Raw genomic sequence first — 19,333 nt, 5'->3', positions numbered from 1 at the left:
GCTATTACAGCCAGGTGTGCTCTCTAGTGGACCTCTCTAAGTCTCGTCATTAGCCGTGCCCTGATAAAATAATCTATGCCATTCATTTTGAGATGCGTTGGTTGGCCCCCTGGAAGTAACAAGACAGAACAGGTAATTATCTGAGGGGTTCATTATCCCCTCGAGTGCTGGAGGGGCAGCGTGGCCCCTCAAGCAGCTTGTGATGACGTGACCACTTTTCTGAGCAATCACGTAATCGTGACTGATGAGGCGAACAGAAGAGGAATCAACCTCTTCCGGCCAGATCCAGTTCAGTGCTTCACAGGAGGCGATCTTCCCTAGAGAACAAGCGGAAAGCTCATTATGTCGTCAGTACACCGTCATGGGAACCCTGGAGTGTGAGACCTCATAATCACGGGGTACTCCGGGATCATACTGTGGCAGGGATATGAGAATGAGACCTCATTACTACGGGGCACACCGGGATCATACTATGGCAGGGATATGAGAATGAGACCTCATTACTATGGGGCACACCGGGATTATACTATGGCAGGGATAGGAGTGTGTGACCTCGTTATCACGGGGTACACTAGGATCATACTATGGCAGGGATAGGAGTGTGAGACCTCGTTATCACGGGGTACTCCGGGATCATACTATGGCAGGGATATGAGTATGAGACCTCGTTACTACGGGGCACACCGGGATCATACTATGGCAGGGATAGGAGTGTGAGACCTCGTTATCACGGGGCACACCGGGATCATACTGTGGCAGGGATATGAGTATGAGACCTCGTTACTACGGGGCACACCAGAATCATACTATGGCAGGGATACGAGTGTGAGACCTCGTTACTACGGGGCACACCAGGATCATACAATGGCAGGGATATGAGTATGAGACCTCGTTACTACGGGGCACACCAGGATCATACAATGGCAGGGATAGGAGTGTGAGACCTCATTATCACGGAGTACACCAGGATCATACTGTGGCAGGGATATGAGTATGAGACCTCGTTACTACGGGGCACACCGGGATCATACTATGGCAGGGATATGAGTGTGAGACCTCATTATCACGGTGTACTCCGGGATCATACTATGGCAGGGATATGGGTGTGAGACCTCGTTATCACGGGGCACACCGGGATCATACTATGTCAGGGATATGGGTGCGAGACCTCGTTATCACGGGGCACTCCGGGATCATACTATGGCAGGGATATGGGTGTCAGACCTCATGATCTTAGGTCCCTCCGGGATCATACTATGGCAGGACACTTACCCTTTCCAAACCAATGTTCATTCCACGGTAACCCTTCTACCACCACTTACATGTGTAAACACTTTGCTGCGGGCTTTCACCATGTCCTTCAGATCACTTTCTGTGCAGTTGCCTGGAACACTGCAGCAGCTCTGGGGTATCCCGTTCTGCTTGTAGTATGGGGTATCTCCCCAGTCTGTGTATGCCTTAACTCCGCAACAATTCAGCTGCACAGCAGAGAGAAGGTAACAGGACACAAATACTCAGCTTACATCTAGTATTATTTGTGCAGTGAAATCTCAGATATCAATACTGTGAGTACCCCATAATGATGTAATAATCAGTTAACAAAATGTGAAGATTCAAAGCAAATGAACAGGTTATTAAATACTTAAAGCAGCAATTAATCTTTATAACTGGGGCCCCCTACTCAAAAGCATTTATTTTGCCTGTGGCCCCTGTTCTGTATTTGGTGCACAAAGAAAGATGGCCAAGATTTAGGGATAAATCCTTCCTAGCCGCTCCAAAAATGCATGTATGCATGTATGTATGTATGTATATACATACATACATACATACATACATACATACAGCTCAACCCCGTTATAGCGCGATTCGCTATAACGCGGTTTGAGCATGGACCCACACTGCACACCACTCACTGCACACCACTCACTGCACACCACTCACTGGACACTGCACACACTCACTGGACACTGCACACACTGCTCACTGGACACTGCACACACTGCTCACTGGACACTGCAAACACTGCTCACTGGACACTGCACACACTGCTCACTGGACACTGCACACACTACTCACTGGACACTGCACACACTGCTCACTGGACACTGCACACACTGCTCACTGCACACACTGCTCACTGGACACTGCACACACTGCTCACTGGACACTGCACACACTGCTCACTGGACACTGCACACACTGCTCACTGGACACTGCACACACTGCTCACTGGACACTGCACACACTGGACACTGCACACACTGCTCACACTGGACACTGCACACACTGCTCACTGGACACTGCACACACTGCTCACTGGACACTGGACACTGCACACACTGCTCACTGGACACTGCACACACTGCTCACTGGACACTGCACACACTGCTCACTGGACACTGCACACACTGCTCACTGGACACTGCACACACTGCTCACTGGACACTGCACACACTGCTCACTGGACACTGCACACACTGCTCACTGGACACTGCTCACTGGACACACACACTCACTGCACACACACACTCACTGCACACACACACTCACTGCACACACACACTCACTGCACACACACACACATACTCACTGCACACACACACTCACTGCACACACACACACACTCACTGCACACACACACTCACTGCACACACACACTCACTGCACACACACACTCACTGCACACACACACTCACTGCACACACACACTCACTGCACACACACACTCACAGCACACACAGCACACACACACACACACAGCACACACACACACACACAGCACACACACTCACAGCACACACACTCACAGCACACACACTCACAGCACACACACTCACAGCACACACACTCACAGCACACACACTCACAGCACACACTCCCCCCCCCCCTATCTCTGGTGTCAGCGGCTATCTCCTAAATCACTCTTGCACACAGAAGGATAGAATGTCTGTGGTGTAGAGCAGGAGAAGCTATCAGGAACAAGAGAACACACAGACACACAGACACACAGACACACAGAGACACAGAGACACAGAGACACACAGACACCGAGACACAGAGACACACACACCTCTCTCCCTAGACAGGGCAGTCTCCCCCGGTGTCCCTGAAAAGTTTGCCAGTGAGAGCAGGAGAAGCTGCTGTGCGGGTAATCAGTGGCCAGGGACATGTGAGTAAAATTGGCATGGAGAGGAGGCTGCAGCCCTGAGCCTCGCACTCTCCTAGCACTGCCAGCAGCTCTCTGACTGCTGGGGACACGGGAGGAGGGAGGAGGGAGGGGAGAGGAGGCTGCAGCCCTGCGCCTCGCACTCTCCTAGCACTGCCAGCAGCTCTCTGACTGCTGGGGACACGGGAGGAGGGAGGAGGGAGGGGAGAGGAGGCTGCAGCCCTGCGCCTCGCACTCTCCTAGCACTGCCAGCAGCTCTCTGACTGCTGGAGACACGGGAGGAGGGAGGAGGGAGGGAAGAGGAGGCTGCAGCCCTGAGCCTCGCACTCTCCTAGCACTGCCAGCAGCTCTCTGACTGCTGGGGACACGGGAGGAGGGAGGAAGGGAAGGAGGTGTAGCACAGTGCGATCCCAGCTCTCCCCCCTCCGTAGACACGGAACCCCGGGCGCGGCGGCCATTTTTTTAATTTTTTATTAATTTAATTTAATTAGCGCGACCCGGTTTGTAGCGCGGTCGGATCGGGTGGTCCCCGAGGACCGCGCTATAACGGGGCTGAGCTATATTATATATATATATATACACACACACAGATATCACAATTAGAATGAGTTTTCCCACAGCAATAACCCAAATAATATACATCACTAAAGCTCTTTATGACCCGCCCTTCCTGTTTATTTGGCAGTCAATGTCCCTTTTTCTCTGCCACTTTTCATATCTCCCAGTGCGTATGTCGCTCTGAGACCCCCTTGTAAGTTTCCCGGGACCCCAGCTGCCCAAGTTCGGAAAGACGCTTAGGCATTTTGCCACACCGCCTGAGTCTTCTGGTTTAATATGGGTAAATGATTGTATGTTTACAGCATCAAAGGGTCCAACACGTGGTTGCAGCTTAACATGTTTGGGCCAAACAATATAACTAGAGGACCAAGGCGCAGGGATTTCCTGTTCGATTTTATTTGTTGCACCTATAACAAACGATCCGTGCATCACACAGCGTTACCCCGAAGTCTCCATGTTGAGAACCCCTCTCTTTCCCCAGTGTCACTGCTACTCACCTTCCTCTGGATGGTATCCACTGCGTGGCTTCTCGGATCGCTTGTGGAGTTGTACTCTGTGACCGCTTGCTTGAAGTTCTTCTCAAAACTGCCCCTAATCTGTCAGGAGTCAAAACCGGTGAAAAAGCTTATGTGAGCGTGAGCGCGGGAAATCCAGCCCGAGAGAAGCCTACGGGGAAACCGTGCTTTCTGCCGCAACACAAAGACGAGAAGAGACTTTGTGTACAAACAGACATTACCGCACAGTAAGACGCACTGGAGGTGAAATAAATGTGAAGCCCGCACCGTGTGCCCAGCTTATTCTGCAGTAATAATATAGGATGTTTACGGACCACACACAGCCCCTGCTCAGAGTTTCCGCAAAAAAAGAAGACGAATGCTGGATTTATGCAGTTTTTACTATTAATCTTTCAAATGTAACCCAGTGCGTAACTTTTGCGTGCCGAAGCCCCTCCCGCACATGGCGATCATGTGATTGCGGCGTCACCGATGACAGAACGGAAGAGTCCTCGTCTGTTCCTGCTCTGGCCAGGTGGCTTTCAACGCTCAACAGGAACGCAAAGTCCTTAGAAAAACCTACTCAAAATCCATGAAGTGGCCTCTACATCAGAGGTGACCAACTCCAGGGCTCAAGGGTCACCAACCGGTCAGGTGTTCAGAATATCCCTGCTTCAGCACAGGTGGCTGAGTCAGAATGACTGAGCCACCTGTGCTGAAGCAGGGAACTCCTGAAAATCTGACCTGTTGGTGGCCCTTGAGGACTGGAGTTGGCTGCCTCCGCTCTAAATCACGGGGCCCCCGGAGTAAAGGGTTAATGCACTGCGACCCTTTGCATGTCTTCTTGCAGCAAGTTACTTTACCTAATAAATGACAGTAATGTCGGTGAGCATGCGGTCATTAATATTGGTTGTTACACGTGATCTTTGAGTCAACTTCTTGACCACAGGTTCTCCAGCCAACACGAACCATTGAAGAGAAATGATTGCTAAACACGGTAAAGTGGAATTCAACGTTATGTTTTGGGATTTGCCTAATATTATATATTTGTTTTCTGCTCTGAAACATCTGCGTAAAAAGCCGATGGCAAAAGAAGACTCACCTCATGTCTGAAGACTAAGCCCACAATGGCTGCCACCAGCTCAATCAAGAAAATGACTGACAGGAACATGGCATACTAAGCAACAAATGACAGAGAGAAAGCATCAATATTTAGCAGGAGCGTAGTATTTATTTATAAAATGTGTTACCAGGAAGTAATACATTGAGAGTCATTTCTCGCTTTCACGTATGTCCTGGGCACAGAGTTATGATGACAGATACATGGTTACATTAAGTGAGCAGGGTTATATATTCTATATAAATACATTGCATGCACAGTGAGAGATAATATATGTTATAGGCGTATGTAATTAGTAATCTATGACCCGTACCACACGCAAAAACACACACACACACACACACACCTAAATATATATAATTATATTTACACACAAAGGAACTTGTTTCATTGTTACATCATATACATTGTAGAAAATTAAGACGTGTGATCCCATAGTCAGCAAACAAAAGTGATCAACAGAGAAACAGCAGCCAAACAATTGCACGGGAAGCTAACGTTTTCATATCCTTTTCTTACACGCCTCTTTTCTAATGTAAACAAATCTAATTTAGCTAGCCTCTCCTCATAAATCAGATTATCTATCACCTTCATTAATTTGGTGGCTCTTCTCTGCACTCTCTCTAGTTCCATAAATGTCTTTTTCTGAAGTGGTGCCCAAAATTGTACTCCATATTCAAGGTGTGGTCTTACTAATGCTTTGTAAAGGGGCATAATTATGTTTACTTCCCTTCCATCCATTGCCCGTTTGATGCAAGATAAGATCTTGTTTGCCTTTGCAGCTACTGCATGACATTGGGCACTATTGCTAAGCCTGCTCTCTACAAGCACTCCTAAATCCTTCTCCATCAAAGATTCCCCCAATTTATCCCCATTTAATTTGTAGGTCGCCTTTTTATTCTTGCATCCCTTCTGCCATTTACCTGCCCATTTAATTTGAATGCCTTCGGGGGAAGCGCAGGGCCTCTGTAACCGCCGCTCTCCCCTCCCCCCCAGAAAGTCTTGCGCCCCCCCCCCACTTTGCACACCCCTGCCCTAGCCTAAATTCTTACATACCTCCTCCAAGAAGTTAGTTCCTCAGAGAACCCAAAGCAAATTAGATAAAAGGTCTATTCCTTGGACTCCATTCCCTTAAAAGGAAAAAGAAGGACTTACCAGTTTCAACATCCATGTGCTCCCGCGGCATGTGGCAAAGCAGCCGAAGGTGCCCAGGAGGATGATGACAGCACCGGTGCCAATGAGAACGTAGGGAATATTGGTGGCATTCTCGTTGAAAAGTGCGAAGTAGACATCCAGGCCAACTTTGCCCCAAACACCAACAGCCAACAGGATAACACCTGTGAACTGAAGTTATAAGAGGGAATCAAGCCAAGCTCACAATAACATTTACTGACAGGGACAATATGCTATCCAAATAGTGTGAATTTACCTATTTTGATCTGTATACATTTCCGAAACAGAACACACACATTCTCAATCAGGATCTTGACGGAGGTTAATTATTGACTTTTACGTGATACTGTAAGTATAGAACCTTACAGCAGCAGTCCAAGCTGACGTTTTTTTTAATTTTATTATTTTTTCCCTTTAATAGGTGCATCAATACAATCCACGCAATAAGTAATTAGCCAAGTTGACAAATAAGTAATTAGCTATGTTGCCGATATTCCGTTCTCCTGTGATCGATCGGCGAAGATTTGGCTAGGGGGGGCTTCACAAATGGCTGTCAGTGCAGCAGAAGAGAACCAAAGAAGAAAAGTTCTGTGGGGAAGATCATGTGACCAGGCAGTCACTAGATACAATTGGTGCACTGCTAGAGAGAGGGCAGGGCTCAAAAAGGGATGTGCCAGAGCCTGTTTCAGGAGAGGAAGGGGATGTGACTTTGTAAATGGTTGCTATAGAAACAAAAAATGCTTGTCACATTATAATACATTGAAAATGTATTTCACAGTTGTTTAAAATAAATGCTACAAGTATATTCTCATAGTACAGAACTGATTAAAAACACATGTAGGATATTGCTTGGTCTACAGCTTTAAAGGTTATTTCTTTGTGGCCTCATTCTTTGACAGTTATATACTTCTATTAAATTCTATGGGCCGGTTTAACACCTGGTAATGCTGATGTGGTAAACAAGAAGCAAAAGAGCTGTAGGCGCCTCTGATACTCAATGACTTAAGGGAGTCTACACAGTGTCTACTGTATGTCCGATGGTTGAAGGCTACAGGGCTGCATGACCAGAAGTGTTCAGTGGCAACAGCTCTACTATAGCAATGTCCTAAATGGGAACAGGTTAGACCTGTGTGTGTGTACATACATTCAGTACGCAAACTTCATAATCATTCTGTAAATTACATACAATTCTCCATAAAGTCCTGAATATACACACAAAAGCTCTCACGGTGCCAGAAATACACAGATACACATATATATGTATGCCTGTATTGTTATATACAAATAACAAAATACATACTCTATGTAGGGTTGAGCAATAACAAAACATTTCTTATGGTAACAATATTAAGATAGTTATCGTGATAAATATCTTCAATAGGATGCATAGAACAGAAGGCATCAATAACAATTCACATGAAGAATGTTTTCATAAGAAATGTGAAACGTATTCACTTTGAACCTTTGATAGAAATGTAAATGTGTATTTAAATAAACGCCAATTTAGAACATATACGATACCCTCACGTCTCCCTAACCCATGACATCACAGATAGGGGTAAGGACGGGAATTAGGGGGTTCACAAGGCGACCCTGGAAAGAGAGGAGTGCTGCCGCTATCCGGCTTACACGGGAAGCTCTGTCTTCTTTAAAGCGGCTACGTCTTAAAGACCAAAGTCACCAGCTGTCTGTGCAATGTGAATGACTCCCGTGGTTATCAGCAATACCGCAATAATACAAACCGGTAATACCGGCATTCCTTACTGCGATACCATCATATCGTGTCTACCGCCCAAATCTAGCAACCAAGTGCTTACACGCACGGGGCGACGATCACATATGTGCTGTGCTATCCTGCAGATCAGGGTGGCCAGCTGTCGGTTGGTTGGTCTTGAGGACTGGTCAGGTTTTAAGGATATCCCTGCTTCAGCACAGGTGGCTCAATCAGTGGCTCGGTCAATGACTGATTGACTGACCACTGATTGAGCCACCTGTGCTGAAGCAGGGATATCCTTAAAACCTGACCTGTTGGTGGCGATTGAGGACTAGAGCTAGCAATCCCTGCTGTAGATACAGTTCTAAGAGTAAGGCTTTGGTCCCGCTGCGTCCGGCGGTGCGCGCGTGCGTGCTACTCACCATCTGATGGTGTCCTCCCGAGCAGGTCCCAGTCCCCCCTCCCTGCAGAGCTCACTATACGCTGTGACGTGTCAGCCGCCAGGGGATGCAAGAGAATTGTAATCCCAAGCGGCGACGCGTCACGTGGTGTGGCTGTGAGCCAATGAGGAGAGGAGGAGGGCTTCGGGGAGCGGGGAGGAGAGGGGGGGGGAAAGCAGCTGCAGCACCAAGGGAGCCCCCCTGCTCCCTCCCACAGACACTCTCCTCATACTGTCAGCAGATGCAGGGAGAGGGGGGGGGGAAGGAACCCCTGGCACAGACAGTGTGATGGCCCCACCCCCGATGTCATTGCCGCGCCCATCCGGCCCGTTTTGGCCACGCCCCCCGCCCCAGCTCTCTACAGACCGCAGATAGTGGTCAAGTGCCTCTCCACGCGCCGCCTGCCTGCAGTGCGGGAGCGTGGTCTGTGGCAGCGGGGCCTTAGCCTAAGGCTGCGATTATACCAAAAACCGACCGTGGCGTCTCCCGTAGCGACACCACCCGGCGGAAAAACACATTTTGAAAAAGCTTAAACTGTCCCCAGCTTTGCAGCAGCGATCGGGGAGACCGCTGAATTCGGTATAGCCGCGTATCACGTTTCTATGAAACTTGTTTTTTCACCACGGGTGTTTTTTCGTATAAATCGCAGCCTAAGAACTGTATAGTTTTGTAGCAGTGTGGAGAGTCTGCGTCCCTGGCTCACACGAGGACCAGAATAGGTACTCCATTTTCCTTGGAACTGTCCTCAGAATCCAATTACACTGTCCATTCATAACGGCTGTGTGCTGCCATCATCGGAACAACCCTGCCACTGGCATTGAAGTCTGTGCCACTCACATGGATGCCACTGGCATTGAAGTCTGTGCCACTCACATGGATGCCACTGGCATTGAAGTCTGTGCCACTCACATGGATGCCACTGGCATTGAAGTCTGTGCCACTCACATGGATGCCACTGGCATTTAAGTCTGTGCCACTCACATGGATGTCACTGGCATTTAAGTCTGTGCCACTCACATGGATGCTATTGGCATTTAAGTCTGTGCCACTCACATGGATGCTATTGGCATTTAAGTCTGTGCCACTCACATGGATGCCACTGGCATTGAAGTCTGTGCCACTCACATGGATGCCACTGGCATTTAAGTCTGTGCCACTCACATGGATACCACTGGCATTTAAGTCTGTGCCACTCACATGGATGCTATTGGCATTGAAGTCTGTGCCACTCACATGGATGCCACTGGCATTTAAGTATGTGCCACTCACATGGATGCCACTGGCATTTAAGTCTGTGCCACTCATATGGATGCCACTGGCATTTAAGTCTGTGCCACTTACATGGATGTCCCTGGCATTTAAGTCTGTGCCACTCACATGCATGTCACTGGCATTTAAGTCTGTGCCACTCACATGCATGCCATTGGCATTTAAGTCTGTGCCACTCACATGGATGTCACTGGCATTTAAGTCTGTGCCACTCACATGGATGTCCCTGGCATTTAAGTCTGTGCCACTCACATGGATGTCACTGGCATTTAAGTCTGTGCCACTCACATGGATGTCCCTGGCATTTAAGTCTGTGCCACTCACATGCATGTCACTGGCATTTAAGTCTGTGCCACTCACATGGATGTCACTGGCATTTAAGTCTGTGCCACTCACATGCATGTCACTGGCATTTAAGTCTGTGCCACTCACATGGATGCCACTGGCATTTAAGTCTGTGCCACTCACATGGATGCCACTGGCATTGAAGTCTGTGCCACTCACATGGATGCCACTGGCATTTAAGTCTGTGCCACTCACATGGATGCCACTGGCATTTAAGTCTGTGCCACTCACATGGATACCACTGGCATTTAAGTCTGTGCCACTCACATGGATGCTATTGGCATTGAAGTCTGTGCCACTCACATGGATGCCACTGGCATTTAAGTATGTGCCACTCACATGGATGCCACTGGCATTTAAGTCTGTGCCACTCATATGGATGCCACTGGCATTTAAGTCTGTGCCACTTACATGGATGTCCCTGGCATTTAAGTCTGTGCCACTCACATGCATGTCACTGGCATTTAAGTCTGTGCCACTCACATGCATGCCATTGGCATTTAAGTCTGTGCCACTCACATGGATGTCACTGGCATTTAAGTCTGTGCCACTCACATGGATGTCCCTGGCATTTAAGTCTGTGCCACTCACATGGATGTCACTGGCATTTAAGTCTGTGCCACTCACATGGATGTCCCTGGCATTTAAGTCTGTGCCACTCACATGCATGTCACTGGCATTTAAGTCTGTGCCACTCACATGGATGTCACTGGCATTTAAGTCTGTGCCACTCACATGGATGTCACTGGCATTTAAGTCTGTGCCACTCACATGGATGCCACTGGCATTTAAGTCTGTGCCACTCACATGGATGCCACTGGCATTGAAGTCTGTGCCACTCACATGGATGCCACTGGCATTTAAGTCTGTGCCACTCACATGGATGCCACTGGCATTTAAGTCTGTGCCACTCACATGGATGCCACTGGCATTTAAGTCTGTGCCATTCACATGGATGCCACTGGCATTTAAGTCTGTGCCACTCACATGGATGCCACTGGCATTTAAGTCTGTGCCACTCACATGGATGCCACTGGCATTTAAGTCTGTGCCACTCACATGGATGCCACTGGCATTTAAGTGTGTGCCACTCACATGGATGCCACTGGCATTTAAGTCTGTGCCACTCACATGGATGCCACTGGCATTTAAGTGTGTGCCACTCACATGCATGTCACTGGCATTTAAGTCTGTGCCACTCACATGCATGCCATTGGCATTTAAGTCTGTGCCACTCACATGGATGTCACTGGCATTTAAGTCTGTGCCACTCACATGGATGTCCCTGGCATTTAAGTCTGTGCCACTCACATGGATGTCACTGGCATTTAAGTCTGTGCCACTCACATGGATGTCCCTGGCATTTAAGTCTGTGCCACTCACATGCATGTCACTGGCATTTAAGTCTGTGCCACTCACATGGATGTCACTGGCATTTAAGTCTGTGCCACTCACATGCATGTCACTGGCATTTAAGTCTGTGCCACTCACATGGATGCCACTGGCATTTAAGTCTGTGCCACTCACATGGATGCCACTGGCATTGAAGTCTGTGCCACTCACATGGATGCCACTGGCATTTAAGTCTGTGCCACTCACATGGATGCCACTGGCATTTAAGTCTGTGCCACTCACATGGATACCACTGGCATTTAAGTCTGTGCCACTCACATGGATGCTATTGGCATTGAAGTCTGTGCCACTCACATGGATGCCACTGGCATTTAAGTATGTGCCACTCACATGGATGCCACTGGCATTTAAGTCTGTGCCACTCATATGGATGCCACTGGCATTTAAGTCTGTGCCACTTACATGGATGTCCCTGGCATTTAAGTCTGTGCCACTCACATGCATGTCACTGGCATTTAAGTCTGTGCCACTCACATGCATGCCATTGGCATTTAAGTCTGTGCCACTCACATGGATGTCACTGGCATTTAAGTCTGTGCCACTCACATGGATGTCCCTGGCATTTAAGTCTGTGCCACTCACATGGATGTCACTGGCATTTAAGTCTGTGCCACTCACATGGATGTCCCTGGCATTTAAGTCTGTGCCACTCACATGCATGTCACTGGCATTTAAGTCTGTGCCACTCACATGGATGTCACTGGCATTTAAGTCTGTGCCACTCACATGGATGTCACTGGCATTTAAGTCTGTGCCACTCACATGGATGCCACTGGCATTTAAGTCTGTGCCACTCACATGGATGCCACTGGCATTGAAGTCTGTGCCACTCACATGGATGCCACTGGCATTTAAGTCTGTGCCACTCACATGGATGCCACTGGCATTTAAGTCTGTGCCACTCACATGGATGCCACTGGCATTTAAGTCTGTGCCATTCACATGGATGCCACTGGCATTTAAGTCTGTGCCACTCACATGGATGCCACTGGCATTTAAGTCTGTGCCACTCACATGGATGCCACTGGCATTTAAGTCTGTGCCACTCACATGGATGCCACTGGCATTTAAGTGTGTGCCACTCACATGGATGCCACTGGCATTTAAGTCTGTGCCACTCACATGGATGCCACTGGCATTGAAGTCTGTGCCACTCACATGGATGCCACTGGCATTTAAGTCTGTGCCACTCACATGGATGCCACTGGCATTTAAGTCTGTGCCACTCACATGGATGCCACTGGCATTTAAGTCTGTGCCATTCACATGGATGCCACTGGCATTTAAGTCTGTGCCACTCACATGGATGCCACTGGCATTTAAGTCTGTGCCACTCACATGGATGCCACTGGCATTTAAGTCTGTGCCACTCACATGGATGCCACTGGCATTTAAGTGTGTGCCACTCACATGGATGCCACTGGCATTTAAGTCTGTGCCACTCACTGGCAACATCCATATGATGGAACTTGCTCATTTATTTTAACTCTGTTCCCTCCGAGCAAACACAATAAAACACTTATCTACTTTTTTTATTCCCAAACTATCCTCAACGGGTGTTAATTTCTCCTTTTCTGCCGCCAATACGTGCGATAAAGGCTCTCAACTGTGTTTCCAAGCAATTCCAGCTGAACCAGAAATCACGAAGAAAAAAAAGCTGGGTAATTATTAACACAGATAAGAAAATAATCATTAACTTTTTGAGGTTCACAATCCTGCTGCTTCAGTCGCACACCAGTGATTCTTTCAATAATACGAGTTTATTACTCAATTTCACCTCAAATATTATTGGCTGTGTCAAGACCCTTTTCAATGGCTTACAGCGGGCCCGTGATCGGGAAGAAACATCGGTGATCAAATGAAGCAATACATTCACGTGTTTGCAATTATGCAGAAATAGCTAATGCATGCACACAGCTTCGTTTCAAACAAGCAACATTGCAATTCAAATGTACTAGGAACGGCACCATCTAGTGCAGGGGTGGGGAACGTCAGCCCTCAAGGCCCAACAGGTCAGGTTTTTAGGATATCCCTGCTTCGGCACAGGTGGCTCAATCAGCCACTGATAAAGCCACCTGTGCTGAAGCAGAGATATCCTGAAAACCTGACCTGTTGGTGGGCCTTGAGGACTGGTGTTTCCCACTCCTGCTCTAGTGACTAAATAGTAAACCCTTTTGCAGCCAGAGGCGCTAGCAACGTACGGCTGTCCATACTTTGAATATAATTAAGGTCGGTGGTAATGGAAGAAAGGAAGAAAGTCTTTTTCTACTTCCTAAGCACTGTATAAATGTTTCAGAAATATGCAACTTTTGCTATTAAAGCTGCAGTTCAAGTTTTTTTATTTCATTCAATATGTGAATCCAATCTACACACTGACAAGTGATTAGATAAGTTGCCGATCGATCCGTTCTCCTGTAATCGATCGCTGAAGATTCGGCTCGGGGTTCACTAAATCAGCGGTGCGCAAAATGGGGGGCACGCAAGATTGTTCAGGTGGGCGCGGCGGGTTGCAGAGGCCCCCTGCTCTTCCCCTAAGGCATTTAAATTAATGCTGGGGATCGCGTGAGGCCTCTGCAACTTCACTTACCTTCTCTTCGGCGACACGTCACCATGGCAACGCGGCGTCATGCCGCCGCGGGGGCATGTGACATCACGTGACCCTGCGGCGTCATTTGACACCGGAGAGGAGATTGCGCACCTCTGCACTAAATGCATCTTGGGTCCCCTTCTGCTGCACTAACAGACAAAGTTCTGTGAGAAAGATCATGTGACCAGGCAGGCACTAGATTCAATTGGTTCACTGCTAAAAAACGGTGATGCTGTTTCAGAAGGGGAAGGGGATGGGACTTTGTAAATGGTTGCTATAGGAACAAAAATGATTGTTACTTTAGAATACATTAAAAAAAATCTTTAAATTTTTTTTTTAATTTTTTTAAATGCTACAAGTATTTTCTCATAGTACAGAACAGATTTATTTAAAAAAAACACATATGTAGGATATTGCTTGAACTGCCGCTTTAAGGCATGAGAAATACATGACGGTAACAGCACACATTGTATCATGCAACGCGCACTTACCCATGTGAGGATGTTCCAGCCAAGGAAGCAGAGACATGAAAGAGGAGAGACAATTATTACCCGCTTACGATAATATATTTCTTATATGACCATGCAGTGGGAAACCCAACGCGTTATATCTTACACACACGTGTGTGTGTGTGTGTGTGTGTGTGTGTGTGTGTGTGTGTGTGTGTATCTGTGCAGATGGAAGACCACCAGCTGAATGATCTGTTTCTTATGGAGAGCCAACAATGTACAGTATAGGTACACAGTCACCAACAGGTCCCAAACAGCGACGCCTCATTCATTCCCACAGGAGGTCAGCCTTTTCTACATCATTTGTAACCAGATGCCAAACTGGACAGACGGTCACACAGCAAATGCCTTTTTTCAGTGCAAATTGCCTATTGGTTGGCATCTTGTACACGGGCAGTACCACTTAGCAGCACACACACAGCTGCAGTACGGCTCCAATGAGAACTGCATTGTTTCCAAGTACAGTGCCCCCAAAATATTATTGTGTGCGCTCCGTGTGATGCCTTTAAAAGCAGGATTACCAAGCGTAACTTTTTCTCTAGCTGTTTGCTTTACTTTTGTTTAAAGTACCATTGGGGAGCAGAGGCCCTGGAGCTGGACGTGACGGTCCCGCGTTATTGCACATCTTCAGGCTCCACACCTCCTGTGTTATTTGTTGTTGTTTGAAGAAGGGGGTATCCGGATATGTAACCGAGTTCATTTCCGTTCCGAGGACCCCTCGCTTCCCCAGATACTGACCTCCGGAGGGGGCACCGGTATCTCTCTGCTGTTTAAAGGTCCCGTGTCACGCGGACCAATAGGAAGCCGCAAGGGATGATGTCACAACTTCCTATTGGCCGTGAGACCATTAGACATTCTCTGTGCCCGGCCGGAGCTGCTGCCGGCACCACCTTCAGATCTTAGTATCTCGGGACGTATGAGCCCCCCGGAGCTGAAATCAATGCGGCAGCTCCAGAGACCCCCTGCTTCAACCTATGAAACAAACAAGGGTATAAAGCCCGAGAATCTGCAGGAAAGTGCTGTGGTCCACACAAACTACAAAGAGGCTTATAACAAAAAAAGTACTGTACCCTCTTCTCAGATACGTTTCTTTGAGAACTACTAATGTCAGAGGGGCTTAGCAGCCAGATTTATTTAGGTTTTGGATTTTTTTAGGAATAAAATACAGTTTAAAAAAATGGTGAAAAACGATATCCTAATATCCAGTATTGTGAAGAAATCTTACTAAAAATACATACAAGGGAACGGCAACATCAACAGCTTAACCCTGCCTTTGTTGGGCAGTAGTTCGGGTTCATAATTAACCTCGAGTTTGGAGACAGAATAAGGCAGTCACAACACAGAGTATTTCACACCGCTCACTTCTAAATAAACATAATCAATAGTTATAATTTTCAAGTGTTAAATAACACAAAATGAGTGCTACCTATGTACAGAAGTTAATAGTATTAACAATTGAATGATCGCGTGATATAGACACAAGAACATTCACAGAAGTACATTTAGGGTGCACATCACAATAATCATTTTTAATTTTCTTACATAGCTATAGTGAAAAACCAAAGTGAATAAGTCAGTGATCTGACAATGTAATAAATCACCTTTTATGAACCCTTGCAATATTTACACAATGACTTTGATATAAAAAGCTACAAACAGGATTAATATCATTCCACACTGAAGTATTTGATCAGGTAAAACAAAAGGAGAAAAATAATTATTTGGAATAACATTATATAAGTCTGGGGGGCGCAAACGTTTTTTCCCTGCACCCCACTCCCGGCGGTCCCTTCACCTCCGTGCCCCCCCTCACCAGCGTCATGTTGCCATAGCAACGTGACGTCACATGACCTATCGGCGTCATTTGACGCCGCGTTGCCATGGCGACGGTTGTGCGAAGCCACCGGAGCCAAGGTAAGTTAGGTTTACAGAGGCCCTGCAGCTCCCCCGGCACTTAATTTAAGTGCCTTCGGGAAGCGCGCGGGGCCTCTGTAAACCCCGCCCCCCCCCCCCCCCGCACTCAGTCTCGCGCCCCCCAGTTTGCGCACCGCTGATATAAGTGATGGCGGGCAAAAAAGTCACGACACGTCTCCACCGTACAGTGTACAGAAAATAACAATTTCACTCGTGAGCACATTCACACATCCGACATGTCTGCAACCTGCCATTCCCCATTATTGACTGCAGCCAGGGATTCTGGGTAATGACATGCAAATGAGCACTCAGTGTGCCACCTATTACTTAATGTCCATGTTAACAGGGCCCCCTATAAGCGTATGCCTGCCACCTTACACAGCTTTTCAGCACAGCCTGGGTTACAGAAGTGCAGAGCCGATAACCCCACTCACAGACAGCTTTCGACCTTTTGGGTCTCAGCAGTGTGATGATGGTTATACTGGCTTTGCAAGGTGACGGTGGGATAGGTTTAGTTAATGTATTAATAATAGTATACATACACTATGGAAGCAGGATAGTACGATAGCACATTTAAATAAATAACAATAGTGAATGACCATTTTAAAAGGAGCAGTCCAAACGCCGCTTCCATGTCTGCTCCGCGGACCCCGTGGCTCCCGACACACCTACCGGGAATGGCAGCGCCGGTCGGTATGTCCGTGTATTTAAACCTACGCGGTCCCACGGGCCAGTGGGAAGCCACGACAGATGACATGGTGGCTTCCTATTGGCCAAGTTCCATTGTGTTTTGTTGGTGAAGACAGTGCCTGTGCTACACTTACAGGTACGTGCCCCGTGGGGCAGGGAGACCCCGGGGAGAGAAGGGAGACTCCGGGGGGAGCAGGGAGACCCCGGGGGGAGCAGGGAGACCCCGGGGGGAGCAGGGAGACCCCGGGGGAGCAGGAAATAGCTAGTTACAAATAATATAGTAGGGAGAACAGCTATTTTTTTTTTTTTTTTTTACTTAGGAGTCTTCCTTATATTTGATTTTTCTCATTATTAAACAGCAGTAAAAAAAATATATATATATTTAAATATATTACTGTGCAAAAGCTAATTAAATACTTTAACCAATGAAAACCTGAACCACATGCACATTTCAGCTTCAAATACCTGTGTAGCAGGAAGTTTTTGGTATGAAATCAGAATATTTTGAAACTGCTAAAGACCAAAATGTTTTCTTTCGGTTCTACAAAATCCTGGATTTTTCTTAAGCCCTGGTCTGTTTTTACTCAACGAAAAATGTTCGGCTTGTGACATCATCAGAAAATCGCCAAGGCAGTTGTTTAATGATGTCACAAGCACAACAACAGCACACCATCTGCTCTCAGTCATAACAGGATGGTTAAAACTGGCCCCAACCAGCAAAAGGAGGCGAAGGGAGCAGGAACTCACACACCCAAAACAAAGGAATGTTTACAGCCTCCCAGCCCGGTGTTATTCCTGTGCCACAGCCTCCCAGCCCGGTGTTATCCCTCTGTGCCACAGCCTCCCAGCCCGGTGTTATCCCTCTGTGCCACAGCCTCCCAGCCCGGTGTTATCCCTCTGTGCCACTGCCTCCCAGCCCGGTGTTATCCCTCTGTGCCACAGCCTCCCAGCCCAGCCCGGTGTTATCCCTCTGTGCCACAGCCTCCCAGCCCGGTGTTATCCCTCTGTGCCACAGCCTCCCAGCCCGGTGTTATCCCTCTGTGCCACAGCCTCCCAGCCCGGTGTTATTCCTCTGTGCCACAGCCTCCCAGCCCGGTGTTATCCCTCTGTGCCACAGCCTCCCAGCCCGGTGTTATCCCTCTGTGCCACAGCCTCCCAGCCCGGTGTTATCCCTCTGTGCCACAGCCTCCCAGCCCGGTGTTATTCCTGTGCCACAGCCTCCCAGCCCGGTGTTATCCCTCTGTGCCACAGCCTCCCAGCCCGGTGTTATCCCTCTGTGCCACAGCCTCCCAGCCCGGTGTTATCCCTCTGTGCCACAGCCTCCCAGCCCGGTGTTATTCCTCTGTGCCACAGCCTCCCAGCCCGGTGTTATCCCTCTGTGCCACAGCCTCCCAGCCCGGTGTTATCCCTCTGTGCCACAGCCTCCCAGCCCGGTGTTATCCCTCTGTGCCACAGCCTCCCAGCCCGGTGTTATTCCTGTGCCACAGCCTCCCAGCCCGGTGTTATCCCTCTGTGCCACAGCCTCCCAGCCCGGTGTTATCCCTCTGTGCCACTGCCTCCCAGCCCGGTGTTATCCCTCTGTGCCACAGCCTCCCAGCCCGGTGTTATCCCTCTGTGCCACAGCCTCCCAGCCCGGTGTTATCCCTCTGTGCCACAGCCTCCCAGCCCGGTGTTATTCCTCTGTGCCACAGCCTCCCAGCCCGGTGTTATCCCTCTGTGCCACAGCCTCCCAGCCCGGTGTTATCCCTCTGTGCCACAGCCTCCCAGCCCGGTGTTATTCCTCTGTGCCACAGCCTCCCAGCCCGGTGTTATCCCTCTGTGCCACAGCCTCCCAGCCCGGTGTTATTCCTCTGTGCCACAGCCTCCCAGCCCGGTGTTATCCCTCTGTGCCACAGCCTCCCAGCCCGGTGTTATCCCTCTGTGCCACAGCCTCCCAGCCCG

At 48.4% G+C, this 19,333-nt stretch overlaps 1 protein-coding gene across 1 annotated transcript in view; it reads right to left on the bottom strand.

Annotated features, from left to right (window-relative positions):
- Positions 1–19,333, bottom strand: part of TSPAN6 (tetraspanin 6) — a 91,706-nt gene that overhangs the window by 57,738 nt on the left and 14,635 nt on the right. Inside the window, exons 2-5 of the mRNA XM_075572796.1 lie at positions 6,494–6,682; positions 5,321–5,395; positions 4,222–4,320; positions 1,323–1,478 (exon numbers count right to left, since the gene is read on the bottom strand). Of these exons, the coding sequence (XP_075428911.1) occupies positions 1,323–1,478; positions 4,222–4,320; positions 5,321–5,395; positions 6,494–6,682 (519 nt within the window). The remainder of the gene's footprint in view (positions 1–1,322; positions 1,479–4,221; positions 4,321–5,320; positions 5,396–6,493; positions 6,683–19,333) is intronic.

This window comes from Ascaphus truei, chromosome 16, assembly GCF_040206685.1.
Source record: "Ascaphus truei isolate aAscTru1 chromosome 16, aAscTru1.hap1, whole genome shotgun sequence".
NCBI classification, from domain to species: Eukaryota; Metazoa; Chordata; class Amphibia; order Anura; family Ascaphidae; genus Ascaphus; species Ascaphus truei.
This window is presented reverse-complemented; position numbering and strand designations above follow the sequence as displayed.